The sequence below is a fragment of the Lampris incognitus genome, chromosome 8 (genome assembly GCF_029633865.1).
Source record: "Lampris incognitus isolate fLamInc1 chromosome 8, fLamInc1.hap2, whole genome shotgun sequence".
In the NCBI taxonomy this organism is placed as follows: Eukaryota; Metazoa; Chordata; class Actinopteri; order Lampriformes; family Lampridae; genus Lampris; species Lampris incognitus.
This window is the reverse complement of record NC_079218.1, coordinates 23,683,538-23,706,544: the sequence shown is the minus strand read 5'-3', so window position 1 is coordinate 23,706,544 and position 23,007 is coordinate 23,683,538. Positions and strand designations below refer to the sequence as shown.

Sequence of the window (23,007 nt, the reverse complement as noted above, 5' to 3'; positions counted from 1 at the left end):
TTCTTTACATACTTGAATTTTAGACCACATCTTACATGTTAATGTAATCAGAAGCTTCCCATATTTATTCAACTATTAGAATTGCAATGCAAAGCCATCCAAAACTTTGAAACAGGGGTGCCACAAACTTCTGTGTGTGTTAAAGAGAGAGAAATGTGGTGCTGTTGTGTTTGATCACTGTTGTTGTCCTACCCAGGCTAATTCAAATGAGGGCAAAATTTAACTAAGTACCAGTCTTTCAAAATGACCTGCAATCCATCTATGTTGGTTGATTCAATAACACATTGCATATGAATTTGTTAAAATCTACATCTAGGTTTGTAGAGATGAAGTGGACTGATATTTAATGAACAGGAAAGTTGCATCTTATTTCATATCTCCTGCCATCTTATCTGGTATCTTTCCCCTCTCTCTCCCTTGTCTATAGCATGGTGGCCACACCTTTAAGCCCCTGGTTGAGATCTATGAGCAGCATGTGACTAAGGTGAATGAGGAGGTGGCCAAGCTCCGGCGTCGCCTCATGGAACTCATCAGTCTGGTGCAAGAAGTTGTGAGGACCAATTTCCTTTTGCTCCTAATGTATTTGTTGCCCACGCAAAGAAGTAACTAATTTGGATATAGAATTAAAAACAGGGGGACCTCCCTTTTCAGTGTTGTCATGGGGGAGTCATAACTGTTTTGGGTCACATGTAGGGAGATTTTTTTTTTTAAAGCAGTCTGCACAATCTTTTCATACTAAATGGTTAAAATCATCAGCGCTTTAATTGTCAACATGTAATTACATTGTGTACTTCAAACAATGGGCTGAGGGACAGTTTGTCAAAGATAATGTTTTCTGGATAACTTGCACATCGTTAAAGAAAATAGGATTTTCACTTTAATGCAAACTTTTCATATACATATATATACACTGTTTATATAATGCAAACTGTTTCATCATATATTTAAGACTTTCTAAGGTTGTACTGTCATGCTGCAGTGATGATAGAAAAGGCATCTTACTGAAACATTACTTGTAAGAAATGTGTTGGATCATGTTGTAGCATTGATGTGCAGACTTTTTAAGTGGAGTTCATAAAGAATACCTGCACTAACACCTTGCAATGCAGACTGAACCCACTAGATAGCAATAAGGTACAATTTCTATTGAAAATGTATGTCTAGCTATAAAGCGCATGTAGCAATTCCATTACTGGTAAATTAACCAGCACAACTGACTCATTTATATGAGACTCGCAGTGATGTGCATTTGCTTGTGTGTATGCTGGTGCTTCTTTCTTCACATGCACACTCTTTCTCCGTCCTGTGCACCTGTTACACTGTTCAGGAGAGGAATGTTGAGGCTGTGAGAGGGGCAAAAGATGAACGTGTACGAGAGATCCGTAATGCAGTGGAAATGATGATTGCACGTCTGGATAACCAGCTCAAGAACAAGCTCATTACTCTCATGGGTAGGTAATTGCAGTAGTATGTATGGTTGGCATACATGGCATCACCATCTCAAGGAAACATCTGCCAACTGGTATGAGCTGAAGAGACAGAAGGTGCCTTCCTGTCCCACTCAGTCCCATCAGTATTTTCCCTGTCACCTCTCAGTCTTGTGAATACCATCCCTGCTGTCATAGCTTGGGTCCCATTTAACTCCCCGGGTTTTATGTTTTTGCATTTTGCCATTTTTGCCAGTGGTCTGCACCGAAAAACGCTACCATCTTGTCTCCTTAGAATTGATGCACTAAGACATTTATGGTTGGACCAAACTAAAATTGGCAGTGGGGGTTGGGTCAGACAGGTCTTTCTGATCTCATGGTTATTGTTATTGTTTGTGAAAACTGTTCTCATTGATTAAAATTAATTCTTCCGACATTATTTTCCTGTCCCAGCCATCTTTAATCCTTTGGGATGCTCTCTCCTAGTCCTGAGATATCAATGGAAATGCCTTCCTGTCCTGCGGAAGTCCTGTTAAGGTGTTAGCTTCTTGTACACTGTAGACTTTATCTTTTTTTTTTTTTAAGGAAAGGTGATTGACATACATACACACACAGATATAACATTGATCTCTACGGATAATTCCTCTCTCTGGTGGATGTCCCCAGCACTACCTACCAGCACATATGTTGCACACGTACCAGCTCATTCGCATAGCCCATATTATGGCTCTTATTTAATACAAATATATTGTGTACAAAGCAGAATTAAAAGGGTAATCAGAATTGACATCTCTCTCCCTACTAGGCCAGAAGACCTCCCTCACTCAAGAGACAGAGCTACTCGAGTCTCTTCTTCAAGAAGTGGAACATCAGGTTTGCAGTTTTTCATGTTTCATTTTGCTACAACATTATCACTATATAGCATTCCTAAGTCGTTATGGGAAGAATTTGGACTGATGGCTGGGTCATAGCTACCACCAGCATCTAGAATTCTTTATTTTCTTGAATTTTCTATGTACCTTGGTGGTTTGAGAATCACTGGGTTTATTGTGTTTTTTATTTGAAGATTTATTGCAACTTATATGCAACTTTTAATCACTTAATTAATGTTCTGTGCGATGCAGTCCTTAGTGTTGAGTACATGTAAAGAGGGTGTTCTATATTTGTTCTGTCTAAATGGCTGTATTCGTAAGTGCACCAATAATCTCTGCATGGTCTCCACAGCCAGTGCCAGATTAGATCTGAGACCATTTTGCATTTGACAATAAGTGGGAAACTCTTCATTTGATTTCCTTCAGGGCTTTTGAATACAGATGGAGGTGGAGGAAGATGGTAAAAAAAACAAAATATTTCTTAAGATAAAGAACAGTTGGCTAAATTTTTATTTTTTTACAAAAAAAAATAACAGCCTCTTATTATCGATTCATTAACTCTGGCAATGTGGGAAAATTTAAACATATTGTCACTTGTGATGATTTTCCTAGGCTCTAGTCCAAAGTTTCCCTTCAGGATGTTGTGCTTTGTGGCAACAAATGATGAGGCCTATATTTCTGATTGTGTTTATCAGCTGCACTCCTGCAGCAAGAGTGAGCTGATCTCCAAGAGCCCAGAGATCCTGCTCATGTTCCAACAGGTCCATCGCAAACCTATGCAGTCCTTTGTCACTACACCCGTTCCTCCTGATTTCACCAGGTAACACCCAACACTTCTCACACTCTGATATCGAAGTAAACCTCAGACAACCTGAGTTTCAAGCGAAATCTCATGCATTGCCTAGTCCATTACAAATTCTTAGACTTTACTGGCTATTTTAGCTGAGCCCAGACTTAATGTTTTATTGCAGAACCCTCCCCTTCAGACCTTGTCAGGGCAACAAGCTGACTGAATCTGATAAAATGTTGTCAGTTTTTCGTTCTATGTTAATGCTCAGGTAAATATATGTTTATATTTTACTCATGTTTTTGTTTTATATGCTCTATTGATAACTTAATTGGGGGAAATTCTTATTTAGCCCTTGGTTGGGGATGCTGGGACTCTCTGGATGGGGCAGTGACCTCACTAATCATTGTGTCGCCTGGCTGTGCAGAGGTTCATGTACACTGACAATATCCACAAGCTGTAGAGAATCTCCGTTTTGTACACCTACCCTTTCTGTGTCACCTATCTAACTGGCACTCTCTCTTTACAGTGAGCTGGTTCCTGCTTATGACTCCAGCACTTTTGTTCTTGCTAACTTCAGGTAAATCATGTTTAAACACTTTCTTTAACCAAGCATAGTAAAACTGCATTCATTTTAAGCTTCAGACATGCTGAGTACCAAACACATCTTCAAGTATTTCAACAAGGTTAAGATTTCCATATTCCATTAAATGACTAATATGGCATCAGGTTTTTTTTCAGGGATTCTACAGAGGTTCTGAAGTGCTGTATAGAACAGTGATGTGAAGGTTAAATGTTGTAGAATGGATCACATAATGGTTGGTGCTCTAGCACCGAGCACTCATGTGACACGTGGAAGTTGTTTTCATTCTTGCAAATATCCCTGCACTGCATCAGTTGACCTTTTCATTTGGAAAAGGCTAGGTTTGGTTCACAGTTGAAAGACACGGGTCAAGATCTTTTGCACCAGCTCTTAATTAGTCTGTCATTGTAAATTTCCATCAGTCACAGGAATTATAAAGCTCTGCATTGGTGAACAATCTGTCATGCTATAGGGGCGTCCGGGTAACATAGCGTTCTATTCTGTTGCCTACCGACACGGGGCTCGCTGGTTCGAGTCTCCGTGTTACCTCCAGCTTGGTCGGGTGTCCCTACAGAAACAATTGGCTGTGTCTGCAGGTGGGAAGCCGGATGTGGGTATGTGTCCTGGTCGCTGCACTAGTGCCTCCTCTGGGGGGAATAGCATGATCCTTCCACGCGCTACGTCCCCCTGGTGAAACTCCTGACTGTTAGGTGATAAGAAGCAGCTGGCGACTCCATATGTATCGGAGGAGGCATGTGGTAGTCTGCAGCTCTCCCCGGATCAGCAGAGGGGTGGAGCAGAGACCAGAATGGCTCGGGAAATAGAGTAATTGGCCAAGTACAATTGGTGAGAAAAAAAGGGGTAAAAAAGCCAAGAAGAAAAAAATCTGTCATGCTATAACATATTCGGTTTTTGTGTTGACAAGGGATTTGTGTAATTTTTTTCTTTCTGTTCATGTATGCGTGTTTGTGTGTGCAGCACCCTGAGGCAGAGAGCAGACCCAGTGTATAGCCCACCTCTCCAGATTTCTGGACTCTGCTGGAGACTCAAAGTCTATCCAGTGAGTAATTAATCATATTTCAGGTTCTCTTCCAATTCCAGCTGTTTAAATCCAGTTTTTATTGATAAATTTACCTGTTTGCATGGGAAGGATAACCAATAGCTCCCTCAAGTTTTTCCCATTGAATTTTGTTGTTGTCTAATACGGGACAGACAAACTGGTCTGTGTCATATGGGGAGACTACTGTTATTATTTAGTAGGTTGATTTAATGACTGCATTGAGATCTCACAGGCCACTGAGTGCACAATTAAAATGGTTTTCATCCTTTTAGTAAAAATCAATTAATGCCCTTGAAGGTTTACAGGGTCTGCCTGTGTTATTTACCTACATGCTGCCGTTCCTAAGATTTGACTCCATACACTAAGCTGTGCTACTAAGGCTGCTTTCACACCTATAATCCGTTTGCTGTGTTCCGAATCAGGGACTAATTTGTTACAAAGTTGTACTCGCACCCTGGTTTGTTTTGTTTTGGCAATATTTAGAAACGGACCAAAATTTTTAAACGAACGCCATGTGTGAGCAAACTGTTCCCTCATTGTTCAGAATTTTCTTTTGAGAATTTCATCATGATCTTTGGAAAAGAAAATAATGGGAATAACGCATTGAAAGTGGAGCAATGCATTGAAAATGGATTAAGATTAAGATGTAGTTTATTAATCCCCATGTGGAAATTAATCCTCTGCATTTAACCCATCCCAACACACACTTCAGTCAGGAGCAGTGGGCAGTCGCCGTGCAGCAGCCAGGGACCAACTCCAGTTCTTCTTGCCTTGCCTCTGTCAGAGGCACAAACAGGAGTATTAACCTATGCATGCCTTTTGATGGGGGGAAGAAAACGGAGCACCCGAAGGAAACCCACACAGACACAGGGAGAACATGCAAACTCAACACAGAAAGGACCTGGCATGTCCCAGGGTTCAACCCCAGGACCTTCTTGCTGTGAGGCAACAGTGCTAACCACTGGGCCACTGTGCTGCCCAACCAGAGCTCACAAGCTCTGGTTGTTATACCAGTGTTATCAGAACGATTATCAGATTGTCTTTGAACATGCCTCTAGACTTCATTTCAAAAATGATGTGTTGATGCATTTTGTACAAAGATACGCTACGTCATATGTGGTATTTACCCAACAATTTCTATTCCGAATATGCATCAGGTAAGCGTGTTTTGGTCCGTTGGATCAGCTTGTATTCTCAATGCAAATAAACCGCTCCAGGGTTTGATTGGAAGCGAGCAGAGACCACCCTTTCTTGGTGATCTTGGCCTGCTTGTTTTGTCCCACCACCGAGTGCAATTGCTGTGTTCACATATGCCCAAACGAATTGATCTTTGGGGGAAATGCTCACGGTTTCAAAACAACTGCTCCAAATGAGCCTGCTTTGAAAGCATCCTAAGACAAACATGAGAAGGCAATCACTGGATGTGGGATCTTTTATAGCTTCTCTGCCTGCATTTTCATTGTCTTGACAGTGAACTTGATGTACCAATCTTGTGTTTCTTAGCTAATTGCAACCACAGGTCCATGTTTGTTTGTTTTTTTCTGCAGAATAGAATGGAAATCTGCAGGGTAATCTGGCTGTCATACCACATTTGTGTCTTGGTCCAACTGAATGTGTGTTTTTTCATAGGTCTTTGGTCTATTGCTTTGTACAAATTGTGTCAGGCTCCTCTGACCTCTTAAGTCAATGAACTGTTTTCAACCATTGTGCTGCCGTTGGCAGCTGGATGTCCTTATAGACTCAATAATAGTACTGACACACCCAGGATATTTTGGCATTAAAAAACTAGCAATGTTGCAGTTTGACACTCAAAACACCATGCCAAATGTTTGCTATCATACTCAGTTCAGACATTTTCTCTACAATACACAATCATTTTTTTTCAATCGCCTTAAGCCTTAAAAAGTATTTCTTAAACCACCTTCACCTTTGTCATACACTTCCTCTACACCAGTGGTTCTCCATTCCGCAGGTACAAAGGGTACTGCTGGTTTTTGATTCTCCTGTCGTTCCAGGTGTAAAACCTCCCGACTGGAGGCTGTAATAACTGGAAGAACAGGTGAATTTAATAAATTACCATGCAGAATACAAAACCAGCAGTACTGTTGGTACCTGAGGGACCGGATAGAGAGTGACTGCTCTACACTAGTTGTAATGGATTTAACAGGCATCAGCTTTCATCTGATCTAACTTGGTCAGTCTTTTCCATGGAAAGAGTAGGGGTTCCTAATGTTTTGTACACTCAGTGTACATCCACACAAAACAGTTATTTATATTTATTTTCAAAATGTTTCTTCAGGATGGAAATGGCGTGGTCCGTGGCAACTACCTGTCTGTGTTTTTGGAACTGTCTGCTGGACTCCCTGAAACATCAAAGTATGATCCCAACAAATCTTATTTCTCTCTTCAAATTTCTACCTTTTCTGTAAGTCATATGTTTCGATATTTAGATTAAAGTGTTAATGCTGTGTTTTCCCTTGTCTGAAGGTATGAATATCGTGTGGAGATGGTCCACCAGGCCTCAAGTGACCCCACCAAGAACATCATACGGGAGTTTGCATCAGACTTTGAGGTTGGAGAATGCTGGGGCTACAACCGCTTTTTCAGGCTCGACCTCCTGGCCAGCGAAGGATACCTCAACATGCAAACTGACACGCTTGTCCTCCGGTGGGTATGCACACACACACACACACACACACACACACACACACACACACAGACATCTACCTGGCTTTAGCAAGGTGTATGTCATATAGATGCAAGCATTAATTCTACAAGATCTGCTTGTAACATTAATGCTTGTTGAACGGTATGCACATAAACCTTTTCCCCAAATTATGTTGCTGTCATTGATCACTGTAAACATTTCTAATATAGTTTCGGTGCAATATGTAAAAACACAGCTGTAGGCTATATACCAGAAACAAAGTTGCACCATAGGGAAATTTGTGAGTTTAAAATGATTGTAATAAGATGTTTACATCATTAAAAGGTCATGCCAATATACAGGTCAATAATCATTGCTGGAATACTGAGTCCTGCTGTGGTGTAGACTCGAACACACAATACAAATTCTCTCTTTTTGTTACCAGGAGGCAGCAATGCATTGTGTAACACACTATGTCTCAAGCGATCTACTCTCTTACTCACCCCACCACTGTGATACTATTTTGATCGAGATGTGTGTGAAGTCATCATGCAGTTACATTTGCTGTTGGCTGAAAATATGAATCTTTAGTGCCTGGCGTATGAGATTATCCTTTTTGTTGTTAGTTTGTTTTGCTTTTTTCTTTGTACTGTAGTCATTAGAACAACTGACCACACCACCACCACTATTCCACTACCTCTATTTAATTATTTGAAAACGTCTCATCTTGGAATGGTTTGAAGTGCTGTTGCAATAAGGACGTGTGGAAACACTGATCATCACGTTCTGATTGATAGTATTACAATGCTATGTAGAAGTGTTGATACTTCCTCCTTTTTACTTTTTTTTTTGTGTGTGTGGGTGGAGGTAAACTAATTGATAAGAAAATTATTTGTGAAAATTTTGTTTGAAGTAGACTTCGATTGAGCCCTCTTTGAAGTATCAATAATTGGAAAAATGTTGTTATTTATCTGCAAATTTCAAATGGAAATACTGGCAGTGGCTATAGACCAGCTTATAAACTTGTTAAATAGCCTGTAATAACTAATAATACTCACAATCATAATAAGTGATGACAAAATCTCATGTAATGCAAATGTACTATAAGAAATGGGGCTACATTTGGCCCCACAAGTTAAATGCTCAGTTTTTATTTTTTTCTATCAAAGAAACAAGTTGTTTCTTGATTTAGGCAAATCCTCAATTCAGGAACAGTGTACCGTTGGCGGCAGACTGTAACATTGCCTCCATGTGGTTAATAAACGTATTGCATTACAAAAAGCAAATGAATAGAAAAACAGAACATAAAAAATTAGATTTTACTGCATTTGTAATATATTGATGCCTTAAGAGTTTCTCGGTATAACAATGTACTGATCAATATTAAATTCATCAATATTACGTGACATCCCTAGTTTTAAGTTAGAGAATATGACAATTGAAATTAGAAACAAAAGTTATTTAAGTAACTAAATTACCCAAGGACATTTAATGGGGCTTATTATAAAGTTAATTAAAACAGAACAGTAAACCACAACAATCTGGTGCTACTACATTGCAAAATACACAAAAAGTGAATGGGTCACTTTTTGCCATGAGATCTAATATTTCATTAGCCCCATGTTACCTACCACTGAACTAACAGATCAGTGAAAACAAATTGTAAATCCTTTCAGTGCTCAATACTGTTGGAAGAGATTCCCCCTCTGTGGCTCTGCCTGTGATAGGTACGAGAACAAAGAGTAAAGCTAGGCTTTCTTCATGTAAGCATATTTTGAATAAACTGTTTCATTTGTATCACGGTGCTTTGCAGATACCAAGTACGCTCACCCACCTTCTTCCAGAAGTGCAGAGACCAGTACTGGTATATCAGCCAGCTGGAATCGGCACAGTCCAGTTACATTCAGCAGATCAACAACCTCAAAGAGGTAGGGGGGGGGGGGGTTCGGTCTTCTGTCTTACAATGTCGTGATGTATACTCAATAATCCAGGTAAGGAAATCACAGAAAGTTGAATCAGTTGCTCTGGACACAGCGTTTATTGGGAGAAATGTTTCATCACTCATCTAAGTGACTTCTTCAGTCTCAACTGACTGCAGGTATCCCCACCCTTAAAAACAATGCAGTTGCATAACAACCGAACCAACGATCGGATTCATATACAAATTGCTGTGACTAATAACTAGAGTTACATCAGCCATGTGTACTATTCACAGAGGATTGAGGAATAGTTGCAGTCACAGCTTTGTAAAATGGCGACAGGTGTACTCTTAGCCCCCCCCCCCCCCCTCGGTCCACTGAGTTAATGTGGTCAGTGAAATGTGGTGTGCTATGGGTTCCCCAGTTTCATCTATAGTGACCAACTTGTATATGGAGGAAGTGGAAAAGAGGGTTCTGATGTCCTGTCCAGGGACACCGCCTAGCCATTGGTTCAGATTTGTAGGTGAGACTTGGGTTAAAATTAAATCTCAGGACATGCCACGTTTCATCGACCACATTAACTCGTTGGACAACCGCAACAAGTTTTTTCAAGTTCACTTGTCATTTTGTGAAAAATGACAGGTTATTCTTCTTTGTTTTTTTGGTGATGGGGGACATTTTGATGTTTACCTTAAACAACGTATGTTGATCAGTACTTAAGGTTTGACTCTCATCATCCACTGGAGCACAAACAAGGAGTCATCAGAACACTGTATCACCAAGCTGACAACATCCCCAATGACACAGCAGCTGGGGAAGGGGAGAAATCCTACATTAAACAGGCCCTGGTCAAGTGTGGTTATCCTAACTGGGCATTTGTTAAAACCAGGAAGACGCCCAAACAGTGCACCCGCCAATCGAAGGGAGGAGAAGGACAACAGCTGTCTTAAGTGTAAACCAATGATGATTCCATATGTGGCGGGTATGTCAGAAAAGTTGAGATGCAATGTTTATTGAGAGAAATGTTTCATCACTCATCTAAGTGACCTCTTCAGTCTGTTTCTCCCAATAAACGTTGTGTCCAGATGAACTGATTCAACTTTCTGTGATTCTGTCTCAAAAGTTTTCTTCCAACTGAGTTGGCTCCTTGAGTCCTGTATTGTACAGCTCTCTTGTTCATTGCTCCTCAAAAGCCATGCAGTTCCCTAATGGATGATGTCCTGATGAGTCCACATTGTTTGTGATTCCAGAGGCTGGCCATTGAGCTGTTTTGCGGGCAGACATCCTGCAGCTCCTCTCCTCGTGACCTGAGACTGGGAACAGGCCCCTTGGCCTCTGAAAGAGACAACCGGGCGGGAAAGAGTGAGGAGGGCATACAGAGCACATTGACAGATGCCAAAGAAGGCGAGGAGGAAGACAAAACCCAGCATGATGACTCAAATGTGGGTAGAAGCCTTCTCCTTGATACCTTCAGCTAAAGATAACTGGCAATGGATCCAATAATTTATGGATGGCTGCCCACTGTAATCCATTAAGCTTTGCTGCCTTTTGACAGCACTGTGGGAATTTTCATTTATGCATACCTTTTTGTGTTAAATCATGCAGTTGTTTGCCTTCTTCTCAATGACTTATCTGGACCCTATGATACATGACCCCTTTCTGAAGATTGTTTATTATAGATTAACTGTGTTGGCAGAAGTGATTTGTTTGGAAAAATTCTACTCTGCTCAGCACAAAGACCTTTTATTAAGATTAACAAATGATCTTCTTTTAGTTCAACTTTAGCTGTGCCTGACCTTAGAGCTGTTTTTGTCACAGTTAATTGAAACATTGTAGCTGACTCATTCTAGAAGAGATGTTGTTGGAATTCCCCAGATTGCACTATGTTGGGTCATATCATATCTGTAAGACCGTCCTGTTAGTTTGCAGGAAAAAAATGTGAAAATGCTGAACTGGCAAATAAACCTGCAAAGACGGACCCCTCTATCCCTAAAGAAAAAGGAAGGGGCAAAACACAGTTATTAAAGTCATGTTGTACATCCACATACTGAAGTTGTTACTTGAACATGGAGCTATGATCCACTGAGGTCCAAATGTTGTGTTTATGTGGCCAGGAGCTCTCAGATGGGGACCTGGAGGTAGACTGTCTAACTGAAGAGGAGGTCAACCCCCTGGATGGCAGCAGCACCTCAGGCAGTTCTACAGCCACCAGCAACACTGAGGAGAACGATATTGATGAGGAGACCATGTAAGTAGAACATATCGCTTGGAGACGCTTGGTTTTTTTTACCTGCATCAGGGGACCTTTTTAGGTACACTCAAATCATATAACCCTGTGCAAGTCAGGCACGCTTGAGTAATCAACATGACTTGGAAAAAGTCATTGTGTTTATATTAGGTCAAATTCATTGCATCTGCAAACTTACACAGCTAATAAAAACAGATTGTATCTCGAATTACATCTTCTTGGCCTTTTGAAGTTGCAGATTACAATACTATCTTGTAGAATTATGTTGTTCCTAACAATTCTAGGGAATCCTTGTCAAATGCTGGAAGCTTTGGCTGCATTGTGTTTTCAGAAGATCTCTTTATACCCGTCTTTAAAAATGTTCTCTACGGCCCTCATTGTAGGGACAGTGTATAAATATGTTGTCTCAAGGTGGAACACAGCTGAATTTCAGGATATACCTATTTGCACTGACAAGCTCTGAGACACCATGAAATCAATTAAGACTGCTTTTGGGTTTAGGAATACGGATATGGTGATCCAGCGTTTCAAGCACCGCCTTTCTATTTTCTTGTAATTTAAACACTTGGAAAATGAACCTAGAGTCCTTAAGATGGCTTGACATAGAAGTCTCATCAGTATGTAAGCATTTTCCAGGGAGCCAGTAGAGTGATGTAGCGGTGTGATCTCAGATACTTTATGAAGCTGTCATCCCCTCCTACCCACTTTGTGCTCACAGCCAATGAGGCAGCCATGAGTCATCGTTCCTCTGCCAGCTCTGTTCTACTTCGCCTGGTTACAAAACGCTAAACACAGGAGAGGACACTCCTCTAGTTCGTCACATTACCTCAGTCACCTCATCCGACTCACTGCACACCTTTGTACACACCTCTGTCATCACATCATTTATTTATGCCCCAGTCAACGCAAGAGAAAGAACAGCAAGACTTAAGCAATACAGTTGCAATTAAAATGGATAAAAATTCTAGGAGCAGCAGCATCAGCAAGTTGATGCTTCTCTGTTCAAATGACTCATCATTGTGACCCTATGGTATACTGGAATATTACATAGCCAGATAATCTCCCTAACTCACTGCTTTTAGCAACTATGCCCATGCCACTCCATCAGAACAATAATTTGACTTTGTTTTTGTCTGCTATTTGCACAGGTTTGTAGTTGGAACTGTTTGTTAGGATTTGTAAACATTTTCATGCAGCTAGTGTGTTAATTCTGTGTAGTGTAACTGTCTTTATAAAGTATTGTCACCAATTAAATGGGTCATATTCCTTGCAAGCTCTTTGTGAGTAAAACATATTCTAACCCATGATATGATCACATGTAGAATCACTCCTTACAGCTTTTACATATATCAAAATAAAAGAAATATTGTAGTTCACTGCAGTAATCACTTTAATTGAAATAGATTGGAGGTCCATTTTTGGTTTGAATAACTGCGTTAATGTGTTGTGAGAGGCTCTCCACCAGTTTATACTAACAAAGTGTGAGAGCCTGCCACTCCTTTAATGCAATGATGAACTTGTTGAAGAAAACAGTTTTGAATGTGCCGTTATTCTGCATTCCAAATCATCCAAAAGGTGCTAAATTGGGGGCAGACTTGGGCTTTGTGCTGGACAATCAAGTATCCTGACACTGCTGTCCCAAAACTATGTACCTCAACTTTTCTTGAATTTTTTTCGACGAAGAAATTGCTTGATTGCTCAAAACCAGCCAATGAAAATGAGCTGACTGTTCTGGCTATTTCCATTAATCTACTGCTGCAACAGTTCAGTTTTTTAACTGGAATTGTTCAAGTTTCCTCTCGTTTAATACAGTGATAACCAATAATGGCTGACACAGGGCAAGTAACTGCTGCTCATTCTTATTTGATATCAAAGCTAGTCCTCTTGGTTGCTGTTAATAACTGGGAATTTAAAATCAATGTAGATTATAATTTAACACAAATCAATATTCTATAGTGGCCCATGTTTGTGTTGTAAGTACAGTACGCCAAGGGCTTACAGTGACTCCATCTATAGACAACCTCCTGATCCTTTGTAAATGCATCCCACTGCTCTACTCTGTCAGCTGATGGGATCAGCAACCCTACCTCACCCTGCCAACCCCTCAACTTCCCATTGGGTCAGCCAAAGCTGTTGCTCGGACTCTATCTCTGGAGTGACAGGAGTGTCCGCTGAAGAGGTTTGAGTCATTCTCTTCAGCTCTAGTGGCTGATACAGTAGCTGTATGATCTGCAGAATATGTAACACCCCGCCCCCCTCCCGGCAAGTGAGCCCTTCCTCACCTCTCTGTCACTCCCAATTGGGAGATCTTTAGTACCTTGTCCACACAAGGACATGCAACTTGCTCTCACAGGTGCACAGGTAAATGTTATGTGTGTGCAAAAAGTATACATTGATACCATGCCTCACTGTAACTCGCTGATAAAACCATTCTATCTCTATGCATTTGGGTGATGTGCTTATGTAAGTTTGCGCCCAATAAAAGCAACTGGAGGAGATAGTCTATAGGTCTCATTCTTCAATCGTTCATACATACAAATTTGTTCTTACACACCCATGGAATTTTTTTTAGTTCTCAAGATTGTCTGACATTCAGAAGCATAGCCTAATGGTTATTTGTAATTCCTTCCCCCTAACATCTATTGTCTACCTCTTGCAACGAGCAATCACCCAGGCTTGCAAAGACATCAGTGTTAGCCAATTGGTGTCTAAATTCAGGGGTTAGCCAGGTTCTACACTGGTCTCTCAGACAAACTGCAGGGCTAAAAAATTTCATGGGTGTGTAAGAACAAATTTATATGTATGAACGATTGATGAATGAGGCTCAATGATTTTGACATCCTTTTTGAATGTGGAGACTAACGTTCACACTGGACAGCTGTACCTGGTACACACCAGTTTTAGCCTAGATTAGCCTTTATTGTCTTTGAGTGAAAAAGATGTACAAACTGAATAAATTTGTACAGAATATATATATATTCTATTGCTAGATGAAATGATTATGAATTGCTTGTTTCTGTCTGGAGCTGTGCATTACCTTGAGTGGAATAAATAATAATGAAATGAAATGAAAATGCACTTTCAAAATGAAAATTACTTTCAACAATGAGGAAATTGGGGGGGGCGGGGGGGAGACAAAAACAGGCATTGATTTCCAAAAGAGTCCAGTAATACCAAGCTCTGGTGGTGTTTGTGTGTATTTGTGAAGGTCTGGTGAGAATGATGTTGAATTCAGCCGGACCCTGGAGACAGAAGAGGGAGAGCTTCCTGATGACATGGCTGGGGCCACAGGTAACAATCCTAGGTGTCTTTTCTAGTTGCCAAGCCACATCAGCGCCATGCTTTTCAACACTTGTCCCAATTGACTAATACTAGCCTGCAGCCTGATGCCTGCAAATTTTAGTTGCTGCCTTGTCCTGTCTACCAGGCTCCTTAGCAAGTTACCCATGGCCGTCCTGCTCTTGAAAATCTCACTGGCCGATAAAATATTGAAAGTGGCCATGGAATTTAGGATGTAGGCAGTTAACAACAAAATCCTTCTGCTTCTGTCTTTTAGTGTTAAAATCTGGGACATATACCAGGCTATATTCAGGATATATACCAGGATAATATTTCTGTATATATTCCTCACCTTCCCTCTCCCTATTTCCCTTCCATGTGTGGTGATGTTGGTGTTAAAAGGCATGAAGTGCATGAGTCATCACTGATGCACCGGGCACTTGATGGGTGCTGATATGGAAAGAGACAGCTTTGGGTCTGTTTTGTGCATGTGTGTGTATTTGTCCAGTAAGGTATGAGAGCAGCTTCTGTTTAAAAAAAAAAAAAATCAGCACAGCCAGAGTGGTGAGCCAAGATCAGTATTACAGTGCTACACATTTGTATTTATAAAAAAAAAAGGAGCTAAATCCAAAATTAACAGGAGATAGACTTTGGTTAGATTGGGCTAGAAGTTGTTTTACGTGATGGAGAGGCAAGCTATACCACAGCATGATGTTTTTAAAGGTGTGTGTGTTAAGATTCTTTTTGATGTTTATTTCCCTTTGATATGACACCTTTTTGCAATGGAGGATTTTAAGGATAGTCAAGGGGACAAGTGTAACTATAGTCAGAGGTTTGCCCAGTGAAGCACATCTATTAATCTTCCCATGCAGAAGTCTGGACGTAAACTGCCCATTCTCCCTGCCATCCTCCCAGGTGGTTCAAACCCTAGCACTTGCTCCACATCTCGAAGTGCTGCTGCTGCTGCTACCCGTGGTGCTGGTGGCACTAACAGCCTCTTGGAGATTGACCCGGTCATCTTGATCCAGCTCCTGGACCTGAAGGAACGCAACAGTGTGGAGTCACTGTGGGGACTGCAGCCACGGCCCCCTGTCTCCCTCCTACACAGCCAAGGTACAGTAGGAATGTCACACAGTAACATGTACAGTATGTTGAGATGCTGTGTTTGTGGTGGCGCTATTTGGAAGGCACAGGGATGTGACAGCTTTGATTGGTGATGGGCAGGGGCTGTTTTTTTTTGTTTTTTGGTTTAGATGTTTTGCTCCAGCAGGAGGCCAATTTTTGCACCAAAAGGGACACAGAAATTTGCAAGTTCATAGACTTAAGTATATTTTGTTGCTTCCTGACACTTTTTTTTTGTTGCTTTTTTGTTTACTTTACAAGACTTGTTCACTCAGTTTTAGGAGATGTTTTAGAAGGAAAAGAAAACAGTTGTGTATCTGATCCCTAAAATAGCGACACATTGATGTATTTAGCCAAAAGGATGGCTGCAAATTAGCCAATAAGTTAAATGTTTTGTAAAAAATTTAGCTCCCTCATGGTGTCTGTTGTGTGTCAATTGATTCACAAATGGGTACTGAGCTAACTGTTTAATTATAAAATAATGTACCTGATGTTGTGTATAATATATCATCTGCATGTTTTCTTAGCAGTCAAAAGCAGTGATAGTTCTGATTGCAGAGTTGCCTTGAGGTTGGAGAATACAGTCTTGTTACCAAATTGTCATAGGTTGAATTCCCAGTACAGCCAACGTTTTTGTCAATGGTTATGCAAATTATCCTCAAAAAGTTCTGTGAAGCCCTACTTGGTCATGTTGGAAAACCATTTCAACTAATGCATGAAATGCAAATGCAAGTAAACAAATTGAGGAGTCAAATACAAAGATTTTCTCAAAACCAGCCTAGATCTTATAAGTTTGTTTACCCCTTGAGCTTATTTTCTTTACTCACTGGTGTGTATCTCCCTGGTCCCAGCACACAACCACTCAAGGAAGGAGCGAGAGCGGCGGCCTCAGGTGGTGCGACGGTCGGCACCAGATTCCAGGGTCTTATTTCGTCTCAAGGCCCAGATGGCTGAGGTGCGCAGCAAGATGTCGGATGTCAAGTGTCATGTACTGGAGGCACGAGTAGCTGGAGCTGGAGAGCCCAGGGCTGGGCCGTCAAGGGCTTTTGGTGCACAGGAGGGGCTCTTCTCCCATCCTCACTCAGAGCTGGAAGCATGCCGCAAGCTTGGTGAGCTAGAAATGCTAGGGAAAGGAGCTGCAACCCACTCCAGGCACTCCCGACCTGGTAAACACTGCCATGCTAAGATAGCTATTGGGATATTACTTTAGGCAGCAAAATTTTTCAGTTTAAATGGTATCAAAAAACAGAAATTATCAAGTTTTGACAAGGTTGCCTAGAGGCAGGAAGATGAGGTAGGCCTGAAAGATTTTGCTTTGTCTGCATTCCTGTTTGTCTGCAGCCAAGAAGACTCTTAGCCCCATACTGGAAGGCAATAGCCCTTTGGTCTTGAGAAGAAGGAGCATAGAGGGGCTGGACAAGGATCTGAGGGGGAGAGGCCAGAGTGAGGGAGAGGCTACCATGGATCTCTGTCTGAGAGATGGCCTTGTTGGAGCAGAGGGTTAGTAGGAATACCAAAGACCTGGCGAATGAGTAGTAGCGACTTCAAGAGGCTGCTTTTAAAGGGATACGTGTATATTAGTATTCAAATTGAGGAGTCAAATTAGTTTGGTCTAATTCCACACCAGACTTCCATCAAATTTCAGAACACTAATTTTTGTTTAGTGAAACTGGAAGAGATAGCTAGTTAAACTTGTATGTTTGAAGAAAAATATTTAGGTTAGATAAATTTTTTTATCGCATTTCTCTAAGAAACTGAAATATATGTGGCTACATTACCATGTTTGATGAATTACTTTACCCATGTTGCAACTTAAGTCTTCTCTGTCTAGTGTCCTGTGTTTTTTTTTTCTCTGTAATTTGTTATCCTAATTATGAAAATAATTGGGTACCAAAGGCCTGATCCCAGCTAGACATGTTTTTGTTATGTTGTTTTTGTAAATTCAGTTAAATACAGTTATTCAACTCTGATTTCCCCTCCTTAGATGTGCAAGATTCATGTCTTGCAATGGTTATTTAACTTCTCCATCTACAAACTTTCCATTCCAGGAGCCATGAAGGCTGATAACACCCATAGCTCCCTTCAACCCCTGAGCAGCTCCTCCTCTGACAAATCCTGCAACTCAAAGCAGCAGCTTGAAGAGCCACCACAGCTCTATGGTGTGTTGGCACCAGTTTCTGACCTTTATTGCCCGGGGGGCTCCAATGGCAGCACTGCCACCAAGAGCTGTAGCACCAGGATGCAGGGGTGAGGATGACTGAACACTTACTGAGACATACTTCACAATGGAAAATAGAGGGGATGAAAACACTTCTTTAACAAAGCAATTTTGCTGCATCAATGTGGGCTGTAGTAAATGGGACCCAGCAACAGGTTCCACCTAAAAATGTCAGGTAGGCCACTAGGTGAAATGGGATCAATGGAGGACTTGCACAAAATCACACATTTTTACCGTCTAAAGTTATCATTGGGGAAGTGTCTGTTACTTTTCAAGCAAGTATCCTCATAGATACAGTTGAATCATCATATGTATATAAAATCAAGATGGTATTTTCATATAGTCTTGCAAGGCTGACCCACCCTGGGAGTGAATCCTGTTGATCTCTCATGACATTGGTCTGGTCTCCCTCTCACTGAGTGTAATTTCAGAAAGGCAGGCCTGTCCAAAATGTGGGTTGCCCACTTGTCCATCACAGCTTTTAGGGTTTGATAAAAATGGGGCTTTGTAGTTAAAACTAATAGAGCAGAATTGTAAATAACAATTTCAGCAAGGACAAAATCATAAATCTTGCAAGACAAAGTGATTTCCATAACAACCATCACATGCTTGCACCTTGAGCAATATGAATGTTTCATTTGACTCATCATATTTCATCCTTTATATTAATTTAGAAGGCACAGTAATTCGATGGTTAACACCATCATTTCACAGCAAGGTTCAAACCCAACACGGGCCACCTGTGCCTTTGTGTATGGGGTTTGCATGTTCTTCTTGGGTTCACATGGTTTTCCTCCAGATAATCTGGTTTCCTCCCTGACATGCATGTTAGGGACATACTCCTGCCATTGCTGTTGAAAAAGGCACTGGCTCTTGATCTGGAGCTGGTTCCCAGGCAGCAGAGAAATGGCTGCCCACTATTCCTAATAGTTTGGGTGGGTTAAACGCAGATGACAGGTTCCGGGTATGTGTGAAAATTTACTTGACTTGCTATTAAGTGTTCCTTTTCTACGATTCACCACTACGTGACATAGTTTACAATTTTGCTATACACATTGGATCAGAAAAATGCATCGATTTACCACAAAAGAGCATTCAACTCATTGTAACAACCGCAGTAAGAAGACCTTATTGAACCCTAACAACATGTATAGTCACATGTTGCAATTTAAATGTTTGGGGTAAAGCTCAATAAAAACAAACCAATTTACTAGCTCTACAGTAAGTTTAAATGCCTAAGGAGATGACAGCATACTTATAGATCTTGTTACGTAATTTGCATGACGACAGAGAGGAGTGAGTAAAAAATGAACTGTAGACCAGCAAACCCTGCCTTTTAGTCTTACCGTTTTGAGCCCGATTTACTAGGGTGCAAAGCACCAAAGGTAGAGAGATTCCCTATTGTAGTAGTGGTAGTAATTCTCCTTGTCTTCCTCTCCTCCATCTTCTCCTCCTCCTCTTCTTTCTTCTTCTTGTTCTTTGGCAGCCTTGTCAGATGGACAAAGGCCCAGGTCGATGGCAGCCTAAGTGGTACTGTAATTGCAGAATTAAATATTTCAGTTTAAACAAAATTCTCAGCCACTCCCTGTGACCTTAGAGCAATCTGTTTTACGCATATGCAATAGGTCATGCTGGACGATTTCGCTTATAGAACCCATGAAGTCCACCATATTTGATTTTCCATCATTTTGGATTTTTTGAAAAATCTTTTTCATACTCCTTGACAGTTGGGTTGATTTTAGCGTTCTTTGCCATGTGTCAGACAGGGATGGTTGTCTTTTTAAATTGTGAAGGAAATTTTGATATTTCGAAAGATGGTTGTGATATTTGTGAATAAATATGGAAACAATGTGTTGCCTGAAAGAAAAAGGATATAACTGACAGTTTGTTGTATTGTGAAAATTTGCACAAATGTTGATTGGTGTTAGATAAGCATGAGTGCCAAAGTTTTACAATATCTTACCATAGGGGGTGCCACAAATGCCAGAAAATTATCTCCTCATAAACTTTGTTACACTTGCTATTGGGCCAAGTATTCTTTCAAATTAAAAATGTGCTGTGTTGTTTCATCTTATAACAGCTTGTGATTAGATGATTGCTAAGAAACTTCCTCAAGTCATCAGACAGCCTATTTAGAATGATCACACCAAGTTTTGTAGCAGTCGATCAAAGTATTGTTGAATAGTGGAGATATGAACCCAATTTCAAAAGACAATTGTTTTGATGTCAGCCACAAAAAAGTTAGAAACTCCATTCAACTTTTTAAGTACTCATCATGGCATATTAATAAAGTTCATACCATTTCCCAATGAAAGCTTTCAGGCTTTTAATGTGTCTTTTAGATGTATTACCACAAATCGTTTGCTGACATACTGTTAAAATGTGCTGCATGCACAAGTGCATGCCGATTGTGCACCGTCTTCAAGGCGGCAGTGGACTGTTAAGGATTACACAAACATTAAATCTTCATCATTAAATCAGTGGTTTTGAAGAGGCTGATAGTCAGGACACATTATTAAATCACAGCCAACATTCTGAGTCTGATTGTTTGATTTTCCTTGTTGTTCTGTCAGTTTCAAACAGTTTAGTCAATTTGAAATTCTCCTTATCTTCACCAAAATGATAAACACAAGATCACAGTCATTTGCAAATTGATACAATTCCAGATATTTTTGCAATTATTAAGCACAAATTGTATTTAGGCAGAAAAATGATTCACTCTAAGCACTTAAAGCCTGTAGTGTGTTGGACGTCTGTTTCGCTCAAGTCCCTAACTAAACAGTTAAAGCTGCAAGACTGCACCCAGACCCTTCTCATAATCTGGACTGGAGACCCTTAAAATTCTCATTTTGAATTGTAACTTCAGCTACACTATGCAGCAGCACCCCATGCAGCCGATGTGAGTTATTTTAGTAGTTTATCCTTTATTCCACTAGAAGAATGCTCCCTTTCAAAACAAAACAGAGCTTCATGTTCACAAGATTGTTTAATTTATGGCAATTTTTCTATTCCAACAGTGGCTGTGACTGAAAATATGCAAATATCTTGTATTCATGACATAGATGGATGTATATTGCTTTTTCTTTTTCTTTTCTTTTTTTTATCGCTAAACAGCGGAAATAGGATATTTTTACTGATGGCATAAAGAACTGGGGTGCTGACCAGCCATAAAACCATCAATGATATTTGGATAATCACCTTACTTATCTTACTTTACTTATTTTAATCATTTTATATTTAATGCTAATTATATTTGATTATATTTATATTTAATCATTTGATAATTGGATAATCACTTTACAATTTCAACCTGTTATACATCATTAAAGTAATTTTTTTCAGTAAAATATCTCTAAACAGCTGTCTAGAGGGTTAGATTAGAAATGTTCAAAATAACAAGGGGAGGAGATTACCTTTGATGGTGTTAGCTTGCAACGCTCATTGTATTTTCTCCTGCCCTTCTCTCACCCTCTTTCTTCTCTTCTGTCGACATTTTCCCACCCCAGGGCAGGTGTGCTGACTGACAGTAGTCTGGAGGGTGACTCAGAAGTCTCAGGGAACTCCCAACAGTCCCTGCTGTGCCTGCAAGAGGGACCCTCCTCACACTTGGATGAAGGTCCCAGTCTTTCTATTCACTCACCCTTATACATTGTAATTACAATGTCCATCAAAGCACCAATCTACAGAGTAGTGTGATAAGTGTTCATTTTTTATTTATTTATTTTTGACGCAATTGTACTCATTAAGAGACCATTTCTGCCTTGGTCGTGATTAACATTGTGTCATGTTTGAGGTCCATCACATACCTGTTAAATGTTAATCCTGCTAAGGTAGTGTGTGTTATTCCAGAGATGGCAAATTTGGATGAAGCATCTATTAACCCTTCTAAATCATAGTAGAACCTTTGACACTACACAATCCATCTGAATTGGTTGTCTAAACTCTGGCTAGATTGAAACACTGCCCTGAATTGATTCAGCTCATAGCTTTTCTTCTCTGTTCAAATTGGGAACTCATTATCCTCCTCAGCAGACCTCAAGGTTTAAATTTAGGTCTCATCCTTTTATGTCACTTGCATGCTCCCACTTTACCACATCATATTATTTTTTGTGACTTCAACATTTCCTCAACACACAACCTTTATGTGGGGATACCACAAAACGTGCATTAAAGGGGTCATTTTACAATGCCCATGAGGCAAGGAGTAGGAGAAGAGCAGGTTTTGGTCTGAAAGACTAGGATTTTTGATAAGGGACATTATACGCCTGTTTTATATAAGTCAACACTGGTCTTCAGTACAGATTTGCGTTAACTTGATATTCTTTGGCTCGTCTACAGAACACTGAATGGCATGGCTCCACAATATATTTTTGGCTTGCTGACAGGACGTAAGCCAGCTTGGTCTCTCAGGTCTTATGGTGCTGGTCTTTTGGTTCTAAGGATTTAATCATCAGCTGGCCAAGCTGCTTTTAGCAGTTATGCTCCCAGTGGTTGGAATAGCCAACCAAAAGCCCTGAGATGCACCCAAATTCTAACCTATTTTTAAAGCGGTGTTTAAAATAAAGCCTTTTTTTTTTTTTACTTGTAAAGGGGTGTTGGGTATGTGTGTGCATATTCAAGATATGGGCTGGGGGCTGGACCCTGTATGTCTATATGTCCTTTTACTCAGTGATATACATTTTTATTGTTGGTTTTCACAGTCTCATGTAACTATTCTAAACATAAACTGGTGTTGCAACCCTAACCTTCCATTCCTTATGCTAGCCAGGGTTTATTTTCCAATCCCTGCTTTTTTGTAGCCTATTCAAAGGACACTGTTTTCAACCCTTTGAAACATACAACATC

The 23,007-nt window shown here is 40.4% G+C and overlaps 1 protein-coding gene across 2 annotated transcripts in view; it reads left to right on the top strand.

The window, feature by feature from the left end:
- Positions 1–23,007, top strand: part of trim37 (tripartite motif containing 37) — a 32,065-nt gene that overhangs the window by 5,403 nt on the left and 3,655 nt on the right. The window contains exons 3-19 of one of the 2 annotated variants that reach the window (XR_008810603.1): positions 428–550; positions 1,328–1,451; positions 2,233–2,300; positions 2,995–3,119; positions 3,616–3,666; positions 4,648–4,729; positions 7,029–7,105; positions 7,217–7,396; positions 9,190–9,304; positions 10,546–10,737; positions 11,410–11,543; positions 14,752–14,834; positions 15,738–15,935; positions 16,796–17,053; positions 17,286–17,444; positions 17,993–18,191; positions 21,669–21,778. Coding sequence is in view for 1 of the 2 variants with exons in the window: in XM_056284823.1 (XP_056140798.1) it covers positions 428–550; positions 1,328–1,451; positions 2,233–2,300; positions 2,995–3,119; positions 3,616–3,666; positions 4,648–4,729; positions 7,029–7,105; positions 7,217–7,396; positions 9,190–9,304; positions 10,546–10,737; positions 11,410–11,543; positions 14,752–14,834; positions 15,738–15,935; positions 16,796–17,110; positions 17,286–17,444; positions 17,993–18,191; positions 21,669–21,778 (2,335 nt within the window). In the remaining variant the exon portion in view is untranslated. Of the gene's footprint in view, positions 1–427; positions 551–1,327; positions 1,452–2,232; positions 2,301–2,994; positions 3,120–3,615; positions 3,667–4,647; positions 4,730–7,028; positions 7,106–7,216; positions 7,397–9,189; positions 9,305–10,545; positions 10,738–11,409; positions 11,544–14,751; positions 14,835–15,737; positions 15,936–16,795; positions 17,111–17,285; positions 17,445–17,992; positions 18,192–21,668; positions 21,779–23,007 lie in introns of both variants that reach the window. The other variant, XM_056284823.1, reaches the window with a different exon arrangement.